Source organism: Bombyx mori, chromosome 14 (assembly GCF_030269925.1).
Source record: "Bombyx mori chromosome 14, ASM3026992v2".
Lineage (NCBI taxonomy): Eukaryota > Metazoa > Arthropoda > Insecta > Lepidoptera > Bombycidae > Bombyx > Bombyx mori.
The window spans coordinates 1,672,993-1,686,638 of record NC_085120.1 but is presented as its reverse complement, the minus strand read 5'-3'; the positions used below and the strand labels follow the sequence as shown (position 1 = coordinate 1,686,638).

The following is a 13,646-nucleotide window of genomic DNA, read 5'->3' as shown; positions in this document are numbered from 1 at the left end:
TGGGTAATCACAGTAAAGCTTAGACTATACATAAGCTTATATGCCAAAGAATTCAGTCTGGAGAAAACGTTAAAAGACGAACGAACTTTCTTCTACAAAAACTTTTGGACAAAGCTTTGAACTACCATACTTTGCTAAATACTTACTGATTGCAGCATAATTGGCTAGCTACAATCCGCCCAAAGAAGATAAGAGATTAGAGTATGTATACTCTAAGGAGTGAAGTCTAGATTTATCTTTAGTCTGTTCCTCTCATAGACTTATATAGGTTCCTCTTGACGTAATGTCGAGTCATTTAATAGAATGTCAACTGTCAACATATTGTCAATTATATTTGAGTAGTCTTGACAACAGCTTGTTTTCAATAGGTTATAAACCTACATCAAACTATCGCGAAATTATTTACTTTCTTCATAACTCAGAGAAAAGTCATTCTAAGCAGTAGTCTTTTGTTTTTCAAGAAGTGGAATCCGTTCGTATTCTCCGTAATAAGATATTGTCACCGCTAACGTGTGAAAGGTAGGTAACCTTACAAAGGTCGATGACCTAATTTTTTACGTATTTTTTTTTGTTTAACAATTTTCAAGTCTGTAATTATCTACTTCTCGGGTATATAATAAACGACTTAAAGTGTACTTTAATTTATTTACTAGTATATAAATATTTTGTTTTAAAGTTCAACTCTATTTTACGAAAATCAAAAATTTTGTTTTTGTTTTTTAACTAATGTTTGTATATTTTCTATGATCAAATTTGTTTGTTAACTATGTTTTCACAATTCACAATATTCAATGAGTGGACGAGGCAATTGTTGTTAAGCGTATTCTTGCATTCGTATTTCCAATAATACAAACCGCTGCTTGCATACAAAGTTACTAACTAACAAAACGTCTACCGGAAAGTATTATCTTTAAGGCTGGTTTGTTGAATGACAATATCAACACAGAAATAATACAGAAACTTGGTGGTCCGGCTCAGCGATGTCGTGCGTGCATCTCGCTCAAAAGGTCGTCGGCTCACGGTCACGTCACGGACAAACGTCTGTTGGCATTTGACTTTTGGACCGTGACGTAAAATTACAGTTGATTACTTATTGGGAAAAGGTAGATAGTCGATCGGGGCATAGCTATTAACATCAGACACAAAAGACACATGAACACACGGCCACAAAACTGAATGTATATTTGTTTTTTTTTTGCTTAGATGGGTGGACGAGCTCACAGCCCACCTGATCTTAAGTGGTTACTGGAGCCCATAGACATCTACAACGTAAATGCGCCACCCACCTTGAGATATACGTTGTAAGGTTTCAAGTATAGTTCCAACGCCTGCCCCACCCTTCAAACCGAAACGCATTACTGCTTCACGGCAGAAATAGGCAGGAATTTGTGTTGGTTTACGTTCGGGTTCGTGTTACGGTGTATACGTAAGCTACTGGTGGTGGGCGGATTTGTAAACCCACATGGATAGGTATCCCCATCTCGCCTATTTACTGTACGAAGCAGTCCTGTTTTCCGGCTTCAAGAGTTTTAACAGCCTTTACACAACGGAATTGAGGCTTCAAGCTCTCACGTCTTGTAGCGGGTGGCGCCAGTCAAGTTCAGTGTGCTTAGTCCGAGTTTTCTAATGTTCTAGGTAGCGTAAAAGTTAACTCAAATTTATATGGAGTTGGAACGTTTTGCCTGCGTTTGCCGCTAGAGCCGCTGTGAAATGGAATAGATCTATGCTGCACGTGAACATTGACGTCACTATACTAGTAGTACGTCTTTGTCTATAGAGATATGGAAACGTTACAACATTATTGTTTCTAAATAGCTTCAAATTTATTTTTGTCGATGACGAAACAAATGTAATCGTACTTAACAATACGTTCACGATTGACTTCTACGGTGATGGAATAACAACATTTATTAAAAATCAAACCCGCAAAAATGTTAATTTGTTTAATTACTGGTGGCAGGTCGTCTTGTCAGCCCACATGAGTGGGTACTACCACCCTGCCTGTTTCTGCCGTGAAGCAGAATGCGTTTCGTTTTGAAGGGTGGGGCAGAAGTTGTACTGTAAAAACTGAGATAAATGGAACTTGGGTCTCAAAGTGTGTGGCGGCATTTACGTTGTAGACGTCTATGGGCTCCGGTAACCACTTAACACTAGGTGGGCCCTCAGATCGTCCCGCCATCAAAACAATACAATAAAATGATGGATAGTTATACGAGAACAAAACAAACATTTGTTTGTTCGTAAATCAATACGCGGTCGCCGCCTGTTTGATTAAAGCCAATTGCAATGCGAAATGACAAATAGTCAAATAAAGATAATGAATGTTGATGAACCCTTTTTTTTATTGTAAAAACGCGTCAATATCATTGTGGGTTAACGTACTTGATAAGGCGGTCAGTTCGATATGCTCACGCTTTGAGATTTACTAATTGTACAGACAGTGCCACTCCTTAATGATAAAGATGTTACCGAAGTTCATTGACAAAATGTAGCAAGCACACTTTATGACACGCGGTCAAAGTGTCAGTTGCATTGAAAAAACTTTTATCGTTACCTTGAGGTCGGAACACGATATATTGCGCCGGATCATATACGGCAAAATGGTGGTAAGTATCCATGCGAACTTAGGCCTATCATCATCACAGGAATTAGGTATTTTAGTAGGAACCATCTACGCTACTAATTCCTGTGCTGAGCTTGTGATAATTATACTTTGTCGATTGGTAAATGAGCTCACGGAGCACTTAATTTAAAGTGTTTGTCGCAGCATATGGACATGATGTACCAGACACGCTCCAAGACAGGTCTGGTTCACAACTGTGTTCCATCAAACTGCTTTCTCGCCCTTTAAACCGATCCGCATTACAACTTGGTAGCAGGGGTAGGCGGGATGGTGGTACCTCTCCATAGCCGCTTACAATACACCCTACCACCAGTGTAGTACCACACTTACCAACGTTTCGCATCATTATGATTTTCGCTTAGAATTTCTTGAACCAAAATCATTGGAGAAAAAGTCGAAGTTTAAATAAAAAATGAAACTAAAAATTACAATTAAGTTTAATTAAGTCAATGACTCATATAAATCTAATAAAATATAACGTTATCATGTATTATATTTTGAGGTCGCAGACACAACCTACTGAATTTCTCGTCGAATCTTCTCAGTGGGTCGAGATTCTGACCTGATGGTAGACACAGCGAAGCATTGTTCTTGCTAGGGCTAATGTTAGCAAGTTCTCCCAGGCTAGGCCTTGTGAGCTCAACCTACCCTCCCTACCCTACCCGTCTGCGCGTAATTAAAATAGCGAAATTAGGCTACCGACGATTAAGTAGGGTCAAATGAGTCGTCTATTATCAAAGGGGGCAATCTGTGCATTTGGACAAAAAAAAATTTTTGATATGTCAATACAGATTGATTTGAATATAATAGTCTCCTTCAAAGAATACGGTTCAAAACCTGCATTAAATAAAGGTTAATACTTAACCTGTTATTTATCTAAGATGTCGTTCAGAAGAGTTTTGTGACTGCCAATGGAATACAAAGTCAATAATTTTCGTTTTTCTGATTTACCAATAATTATCCAAAAGTCACATTGCCGGCTTTGATAATAGTCGACTCAAATAAGGGTGAAAGGAGCAATACACATTGCGAAAGCATCGTTTTGCTTTCACAGGTGTCTGTCCCGCTATACGCAGTGTAAATATTTCATAATTATGTTATTATACTAGCTGAGTCCCGCGATGTTAACCGCGGTTATTGTCGTACCGCGGGTGACGCCGCGGGGCGAAGCTAGAAAGTAGCCTATGTTACTCCTTATATCAGGGACCTATCAGTGAAAGTCCCGTCAAAATTTGTCCAGCCGTTCCAGATATTAGCCGGAACAAATAGACAGACAAAAATTGTAAAAAATGTTATTTTGGTGTTTGTACCGTATATATGTTTATAGCCATGCAGTAAAAAGCGGTTATTTCAATATTACAAACAGACACTCCGATTTTATTTATATGTATAGAAGATAACAACTGTTTATAGTGATATAAAGATTTTCAAGTGCACCGCAAGTATTACCTACGTTGCGCGTTTATCAAGCACTAATCAAATTACCCAAGTTATTATCCATCTATACATATAAATAAAACTGGAGTGTCTGTTTGTAATATTGAAATAACCGTTTTTTACTACATGCATATGAATTTATATACGGTGTAAATAACATTTTTTACAATTTTTGTCTGTCTGTCTTTCTGTCTGTCTGTCTGTCTGTTTGTTCCGGTTAATCTCTGGAACGGCTGGACCGATTTTGACGGGATTTTCACCGATAGGTAGCTGATGATATAAGGAGTAACTTAGGCTACGTTTTTTAGACTAGCTTCGCCCCGCGACCTCACCCGCGGTACGACAATAACCGCGGGTAACATCGCGGGACTCAGCTATCAATAATAAAATTTAATGTTTCCGAAGCGAAGCGAGGGCTTGTCTATTATATATCGCTAGTCTATTATATATTTATTAAATGAACGAAAATTTCCGAATAAGCTCTAAGTAGCTTCGTAAATTGTTTACCATCTGTCTTCTTTGTTCTTCCCGCGAAGTACATAATTACGCATACCGGTTATGAGAAGGTTAAGTAAGTTATATTCAATGCAACTGAGGCTTTAAATTCGTGTCTTGTGAGTCAATGTTTGCAGTTGCATTTGATAGTGAAATTTTTATAGTCCTTGTGTTAAAATAGTGAGGGTTTAAAAACAAATCAGCATGGGTAAAGAGATTTTGTTTTAAAAACATTAAAATCCACTTTCGCTTGAGGCTAATCAATAAATGATTAGATAACATTGAATTAACATGAACAATGAATAATATTTTTTACTGCTGGTAGGACGTCTTGTGAGTTCGCACGGGTAGGTACCACCACCCCGCCTGTTTCTGCCGTGAAGCAGTGATGCGTTTCGGTTTGAAGGGCGGGCAGCCGTTGTAATTATACTGAGACCTTAGAACTTATATCTCAAGGTGGGTGGCGCATTTACGTTGTAGATGTCTATGGGCTTCGGTAACCACTTAACACCAGGTGGGCTGTGAGCTCGTCCACCTATCTAAGCAATGATATAAAAAAAAAAAAAAAACATTTCTCTTTCCAGTAATCCCGAACTATGCGTCTTATAATTCTCGAAGATGCCAGCATCGTTGCCGACTGGGCCGCCAGATTCGTTCTCCAGCGGATCACGCAGTTCGCTCCGGGTCCGGGAAGACACTTCGTGCTGGGCCTGCCCACCGGTGGGACGCCCCTCGGCATGTACAAACGGTTGATAGAGTTCCACAAGGAAGGGAAGTTATCTTTCAAATATGTGACCACTTTCAACATGGACGAGTATGTGGGTAAGGACTTTGATGATGTAGGTTTTTTTATACTGGATTTCTAGACAGCCGTCCACCTATTTTAGAACTATAATAGCGGACTGTTTTATTAACAATACGATAATGAGTATTAGACGAGTTACTTTCACTGTATCCTTTTCCCATTATAGTCGATGATAACGTAAATGCGCCATCCACCTTGAGATATAAGTTCTAAGGTATCAGTATAGTTACAACGGCTGCCCCACCCTTCAAACCGAAACGCATTACTGCTTCACCGCAGAAATAGGCAGGGCGGTGGTACCCACCCGCGCGGACTCCCAACAGGTCCTAGCACCAGTAATTACGCAAATTATAATTTTGCGGGTTTCATTTTGGTATGATTCCTCCATCGCTAGGTCTTCCCCGTGACCATCCCGAGTCCTACCACTACTACATGTGGAACGAGTTCTTCAAACACATCGACATAGAGCCGAGCAACGCGCACGTGCTCGACGGCAACGCATCCGATTTAGTGCTCGAGTGTCAACGCTTTGAGAAACTCATACAGGAGGCTGGCGGAGTGCATTTGTTCATCGGAGGTTGGTCTGAATGAAATATCTGCGCTTGAAAGAGACTAAGCGACAATAACTGCTTTTTACATAAATGATAGGCAATAACCGTATTCGTTGCGCAAAAAAAATATATTTCTAGTTCTATCAAAATCATTTCAATCCTACAGCTAGATTCGTTAAAATAGATTTTTTTTCAGGTATTTTAGCTTTAAATTATTCTACTGTAAAGTTCACGCATTGTCGCTTAGTCACGTTTGCCTTTAAAGCGTCGATATGTATTGTTACGCGCTGAGGTTCGGGATAAATAGAAGTTCCACCAAAGTACAACTTAAAACTGTATTTAACACCTGGAACACTCACAGAACAGTTTACAACTCACAATTCACTTCTCCCGTCTCGCTTCAGGTGATCTGTTCGCTGTGTCGCTTTTATAGTCGAGACGAAATCCCTAGAATTATCGAGAACATTCTCGATAAGGCCAGATATGTGTTTCCGCTGTTTGATAATAGATGGCGTTGTACTTTTCGAGTGCCCTCGGTTTTACTTGTTCTTTTGATATTCGTTTCTGCTGTTCGACGATAGATGGCGTTGCTCTTACGGCGTAACAGTATCATACTTTGTCGTATGTAATCCATATATTTTAGTAGGTATCGCTTGTATCGGTACGTGAAGACGTTGACACGTTCTAAATATGACTACAGAGCTGTCATTTTGTTGGTAATCTATTTTCTTCTTCTTCTTCTTTGTCGTTTCCTCATTACTGAGGGTCGTGACCACCTTGGTCCAGTTTTTGCACCAGCTTCCTCCAATGTTGCCTGCATTCGGCCTGCTTAATGGCGCCCGGGACGCTGGTGTTTGTGGCCTCCTTGATAATGTCCGTCGACCTGGTGGGCAATCTTCCTCGACTTCTCTTTCCTTCCACGTGACCTACAACTATTAATTTTTCCAAGTTCTCAGGATTTTGTCGGGCCACGTGTCCGAAGTACTTGAAGAGACGCTGCATACAGATTGTAGATAGACGGGTCTTGACGTTTAGCTCCTCGAGAATTTACACATTTGTTCGGCGCTCCGTCCATGATACGCCCAACATTTTGCGCCAACACCACATTTCAAATGCGTCAATTCTCCTTAGAAGCCTTATCTTCTCCATATTCTTGTACGCTTCTGAGACGTGGACCCTAAAGGCCCGTACCCGATCGAGAATCTATTTTAGGCTAACCTATAATTAAAATTTTAATGAAATTCATTTAATTCATATTATCGACTAAAATATTTTTGAAAAATGAAGTCGAAAGTCCTTATTGTATTATAATATAACCGCTGTGAACTCCTTCAGGGTATATCGGAAGGTCTAACTGCTTCGCGACAGAAAAATGCGGTTAATTCTCATTTATTACCCTTGTGGATTAAAAATGCAGGTATCGGTCCGGACGGTCACATCGCGTTCAACGAACCGGGCTCCTCGCTGGTGTCTCGGACGCGAGTGAAGACCCTGGCCTACGACACCCTGGACGCCAACAAGCGGTTCTTTGACAACGACATCAGCAAGGTGCCCCGACAGGCGCTCACCGTTGGAGTCGGAACTGTTATGGACGCTAAAGAGGTCAGATATTTTACATTACGTTTATTTAATCGAAGAAACCTATGTGCTTAGTGCGAGTTTCTTAACGTTTTTTCGTTCGTTTTGTTTTTTTACTAGTGGTAGGACCTGTGATGAGTCCGCGCGGGTAAGTACCACCACCCTGCCTACCCCTGCCTTAGAACTTATATCTCAAGGTGGGTGGCTTATTTACGTTGTAGATGTCTATGGGCATTTAAAATCAGGTGGGCAGTTAGCTCGTCCACCCATCTAAGAAATAAAATAAAAATAAAAAAAGTTCTCGATAGCGTAAAAGTTAACTCAATTTTGTATGCAGTTGGAACAGCGCCCCTAGCGGCAAACGTACGCAAACGACCCCATTCCATATAAATATGAGCTAACTTTTACGCTATCTAGAACGTTAAAAAACTTGCACTAAGCACACTGTAGTTGATTTTTATTATAGCCAAAAAGCTAATTTTAAGTGTGTCGTTAAAATATAACACTGCAACTGCTGCTAACTCCGCTTTGCTGATCACATGTCCGTAGCTAAATGGAGTCAAGCAGGATATCAAGTTAGTACGTGCCGAATTTTGAGGTTTTTTTATTTTTTATTGCTTAAACCTTAAGTGGTTACTGGAGCCCATAGACATCTACAACGTAAATGCGCCACCTACCTCGAGATATAAGTTCTAAGATCTCAGTATAGTTACAACGGCTACCCCACCCTTCGAACCGAAACGCATTACTGCTTCACGGCGGAAATAGGCGGGGTGGTGGTACCTACCCGTGCGGACTCCCAAGAGGTCCTACCACCAGTGTTTACGCAAGTTATAATTTTGCGGGTTTGATTTTTATTACACGATGTTATTCCTTCACCGTGGAAGTCAATCGTGAACATTTGTTGAGTACGTATTTCATTAGAAAAATTGGTACCCGCCTGCGTGATTCGAACACCGGTGCATCGCTACATACGAATGCACCGGACGTCTTATCCTTTAGGCCACAACGACTTCGAACTGCGTATAGGCTGCGGTGGATAAGCCACGATCAGAATTGATCTTTACTGTTATAAAACTAACCAGAGTACATTGTTTGTTCGTCCGAGCATCACTCTAAATGTAGTCAAGTCTGAAGTCGTCGTGGCCTAAAAGATAAGACGCCAGCTACATTCGTATCGAGCGATGACACTGTGTCAGCGTTCGAATTCCGCTGGCAGGTACAAGAAATCTTTCAAATGAAATACGTACTTGACAAAATGTTCACGAGTGACTTCCACTGACAATAACATCGTGTAATATAAATGAAACCCGTAAAAAATATAATTTGGTAATTACTGGTGTTAGGGCATCTTGTGAGCCCGCACGGGTAGGTACCACCACCCTGCCTATTTCTGCCGTGAAGCAGTAATGAGGTTCGGTTTACAGGGAGGGGCAGCTGTTGAACTGTAAAAACTCTGACTTAGAACTCATGTTTCAAGACGGGCAGTGGCGTTAACGTGGTTGATAATAATTATAATTGAACATAATCATAACCTAAATATTAAACAGCCCATAATAAAACCATAATAAAACATACTTATAATAATATGTACAATCATTACACTTCTAAGAGTTATTGTCTCATTTGAATTTCACGTAAAATTGTGAATCCACATGTCGTCTTTTCGCATTAAAAGTGTACAATTTCCAAAAATATTCGAAATTGAGTTAATATGCGGAATCATTTGGTATCACCAGTATTTTCCTCATAAAGAGAATCTTAAAAGAGGCTTGTGGAGAGTATTAAGCGGTAGGCAGCGGCTTGGCTCTGCCCTGGCATTGCTGAAGTCCATGCGCGACGGTAACCACTCACCATCAGGTGGGCCGTATGCTCGTCTGCCTACAAGGGCATCAAAAGAGCGTAGTTTAGTTTTAGTTTTTTTTTGAGTTTACCTACTTATATTTTGACCTATTAACCTATTATTACCTACCTATTAATAAAATTAATACATAATTTTATCTTACTTTAAAAGACAGATAATGTAACTGATAAAAAATAAAAAATAAATGATGCAAAATTGATTAATATTAAAAACTAGCTGACCCGGCAGACTTCGTAGTGCCTCAATCGATAAATAAAAGACCTAAACTTTTGTTTAAGATAAACTTAAAACAAACAAAAGGAATCCGTCCGACGGGGGACACATCAAAGGAAAAACAAAATTGTTTTTTTTATTTAATTCCGAATATTTTTATATTTATCTAACCTTTTAAACCTTCTCTGGACTTCAACAAATAATTCAAGACCAAAATTAGCCAAATCGGTCAAGCCGTTTTCATGTTATGTCGTGACAACGGAAAACGGGTTTCATTTTTATATATATAGATATCATAATTACCTATGTTAAACCTTTAAAACATACTCCTGTAAAATTAGTAAGTTTTCAGATCAAACAGTTGTAATGCGTGAAGACGATGTGACATATTTCATCGCGACTTGACTCCGAGTGATGCTCTATTATTTTTGACTCTACGTCGCAGGTCATGATCCTCATAACAGGAGTGCACAAGTCCTTGGCGCTTGCCAAGGCTGTGGAGGAAGGCGTGAACCACATGTGGACGGTGTCGGCCTTCCAGCAACATCCTCAAGCGCTTTTCGTGTGTGACGAAGACGCCACACTCGAGTTGAGGGTCAAAACAGTTAAATACTTTAAGGTTAGTGGCGCTTTTTTTTCTTTGTCTTATTATTATCATAAAAGGTAAGTTTGTAGGGTAACTATGTAGTTACATAAATAAATTTTTATGGATATATCGATGATTGAGAAATTATATTAATTTTTAATATTGTCTACTTTTGTGACAAACATCATTTATATATAGTTAGCAATGACGCACCGTGCGCAAGCACTACGGGTGGCCCCCGCGCGCGCGCACATCACCCGCGTTTTCCAATCGATCGGCCGGCCAGTCCGTAACCTGTCTTGTCGTCGGATGCATGTCGTATTTTACTTGCTAACCCGCTTCGCAGTGCTTGCGCATAGTTTGCTTAACGTTTAAGTCTAGTTTAAATTTGAATACATATACGCTTTAAGTTCTTCGTTGTTAGCCATTAAATTTAGTATTGAAAACAAGAATAAATATGTAAATGATTAATTAAAGAAATAATAATAATTTTTTTGACGTTAAGTGTGATTGATGTAAGTGGCAACCCAGGTTCACGTTGAAAATATGTGACCCTTCGCTAGTTTTGTAATATGGCTGCCCTTAGTACAAATCCAGGTATTAATCAAAAATATCTATTAGGATAGGATATCTACTAACATAGGATGGTGCAAACATACAATACTCTCTATCCCCAATATATAAATAAATAATTAAATCTAAAATCATGTTTTTCCTTTACATTGCAAATGCTATGTATAAATAATTAAAAAAAAAAGGAGGGGATGAAAAGGCAAAGGCTTTAACTAATGCTATTCGGTATAGATAATTGTAAATGTTAGTTGCACTATACTTAGTTATTATCTACGTCGCAAAGGACTTTTTGACGGGAACGCGAGGAGTGAAGTTGTGTAATTTGTTTTATTTTGTCTATTTAGTGTTTCTTCGGGTTTAAATGTGTAATAATGGTGGTTTATTAACCATTTAATATCTGTGAAAGTGCCAAATGTGGGAAAATGAAATAAAGCCGCTGGACGTAACTTCTCGGGATCCTCCAAAAAATCCACTGAAAAAATCTTAGTAAATGACCACCATTTTACTGAGATTAGATTTCATCTCATATCATCTCATTTAATTTAATCCCAGTTGATTAATGTCTCAAATTAATCATTTTCATTTCATTTCACTCCATAATATCATTTTTCATAAAATTAAGAATATTCATTAAAATAAGACATGACTTAAAGGTCTCAGTAACCAGGTCATAAAATCTCTTTAAAAAAAATACGTCGCAAAGAAAATTTAAAATTTGGTTAATGCATGTTTTCTTGCATAATAGACTAATAATTTTTTTTATTAATTAACTGTAAGCTATTGGGAGCACGGTTTGTATGCGCGGGGTACACTCAGTCCACTAATTTCTGTAATAGCTTCGGTGATTGCTAAACTCTTATGGAGTAGAATAATCCACGCAATTGTTTCTAAAAAAATTCAATAGATTTGGGATAACTAAAAACAGTTTTTGGGGCGCGATTAATTTTAGATTATCTATGAAATCTATTTCTTCTGGCTTTTGTAAAATATTTTTGGTATATAAAAAAATACAATACATATATTATATGCATATTTCATTACGAATGTTTTTTGCCTGTGTAACGAGTTTAATTTAGCAATTATAACGGTAGGTATGTCAAATAGTTTTTTTTTTATATTAAGTTAAGGGATTTATGTATAGAGTTATAGTCAGAATAAATTTATGATGAATACTGATTTTTAAGACAATATTTACTACGTTTGATGTACGATCTGAGTGTACACGTGTGCGTGTGGTGTGACAGGCGCTGAGCGAGGAGCACCAGAAGATGATAGCAGACGCCCCAGTCGAAATACAGCACATCATCCACTGATCTTCTCCGCTCGACGAGGGATGATACCTACATTATTTTACCTTATTTCTTTCTCATTAGTTTTTAAAAGTATTCCTAGACATTAGAAGCATAACGACGGATATCTATAATACAAACTTATCAAATAGAATACTTCAAAATGTGTTTAGTTTTAATCAAGGTATTCGAATCAGATAAAGGCATTTTTTGGAAAAAAATTATACGATCTTATGCTTCTGATGTCTACATTTGTACAAGATGCAAAAACGTTTTGTTAATCGAATGGACGGAGCTCACTATGTGTATGAAGTGTCCGACTTATAGCGTGTAATTAACGTGGCGCGAAAAATTTCATCTCTGCACACTTAGTCTTCACTCCATTTAAAACTGCTACATTCATATCATACCAGCTATTTATCTGGATTTTTGAGTTGTAATTTGCTGCTTACTTACAGCAAGACACTGTTCTTCTTATCTCCTCATTTAAGATACTAAATCTTTCTTAACTCCACCCTCCATAGCTGAATACAGAGGCAATTATTGTCACACGGAATTTTACGTTCGTCTAATCTTTTCAAGGTTTCAACTTTTTAAAAAGACAACTTCTGTCTTATTGAAACTCATGAACACTAAAGCATTTATAATCATAAGATAATTTTGGTGCTGTGATTAATTAAAAATTGATGAATTGTGAAGATTAAATACAAAAAGCGTGCCTTTGAAAGTCAAAAGTTGTTTCGAAATTAGTTTTTTATAGTTGGATAGACAATGTGTAACTTTTTGTATAGTGCAAAGCACAAAAACCTATTTTTATTCCTTTTCCATTACAGAGTTTAATGGTGGAACACAATAAACTGATAGAAGCAAAACAATGAGACACATTCCATATTTAGTTCTAAGGACATGGTGAAAAACATTATGCTTGTATATTGTACCTATGTATCATTTATATAATAAAAACAATGCGGTTACCTAATTAAAACAGTCTTTTTTAATTTTTAATGCGCTTTTATTGGCTTCAGACGTATGTATGTTTGTAACGGAATCTTTGATTATGATTTTAAAACGTCGGATTAACTCGAAAGGTATACTAAGGACCGATGACAATTCAATATTAAAAAATATATTGAAAAAATTGAAATTCAACAAAAAAATAAAATAATAGTTTAAAAAAACTAACAAAATACACTTTTATAGAAAATCTAAATAAAAAATAGAATAATAGTTTTTTTAAACTATTTTTATTTATGTATTGTACGTGCATACTGTGACATCGCACAGCTGTTAATCAATACAATAGTGACTTCGAGCTCATGTCTCCGGGTGGGTGGGAGAATCCACGTCCTGGTGTGTGTGATGTTCGCTGACAACCTGACACCGGGTGGGCCCCTTCCGTCTAATGCGATAACAAAACTGTGACCAGTATTGACAGGATAGTAGCAGATAGCGGCTACCTTCCACAGGCCATTCGAATAATGGAAGTACCAATATGGATTACTAAACCAGGCAACAAGTTACCCCATAATGGAACCATATATACCTTAATCTGACGCGCTCGAGTATTTCAAAATGGCTATTTTTTTTGCACATTATAATAATGGCCACGAGTTTGCGTCACATCGAAATCGT

The 13,646-nt window shown here is 38.0% G+C and overlaps 1 protein-coding gene across 7 annotated transcripts; it reads left to right on the top strand.

Annotated features, from left to right (window-relative positions):
• Positions 1–299: 299 nt before the first annotated feature.
• Positions 300–12,999, top strand: LOC101746460 (glucosamine-6-phosphate isomerase 2). Of its 7 annotated transcripts, none has more exons than XR_009974811.1 (6): positions 300–519; positions 5,140–5,377; positions 5,755–5,937; positions 7,329–7,513; positions 10,012–11,812; positions 12,848–12,999. XR_009974811.1 is itself a non-coding variant. In XM_004922766.3 (6 exons), exons 2-6 carry the CDS (start codon positions 5,152–5,154, stop codon positions 12,890–12,892), a joined length of 813 nt encoding a protein of 270 aa, XP_004922823.1. In that variant the 5' UTR covers positions 300–519; positions 5,140–5,151; the 3' UTR covers positions 12,893–12,999. The 7 variants fall into 7 exon arrangements, 6 of the variants coding, with proteins under 6 accessions (XP_004922823.1, XP_004922822.1, XP_062527987.1 ...); XM_004922766.3 differs by having other exon boundaries at positions 10,012–10,185; XM_004922765.3 differs by having other exon boundaries at positions 10,012–10,185; positions 11,970–12,999.
• Positions 13,000–13,646: the final 647 nt, after the last annotated feature.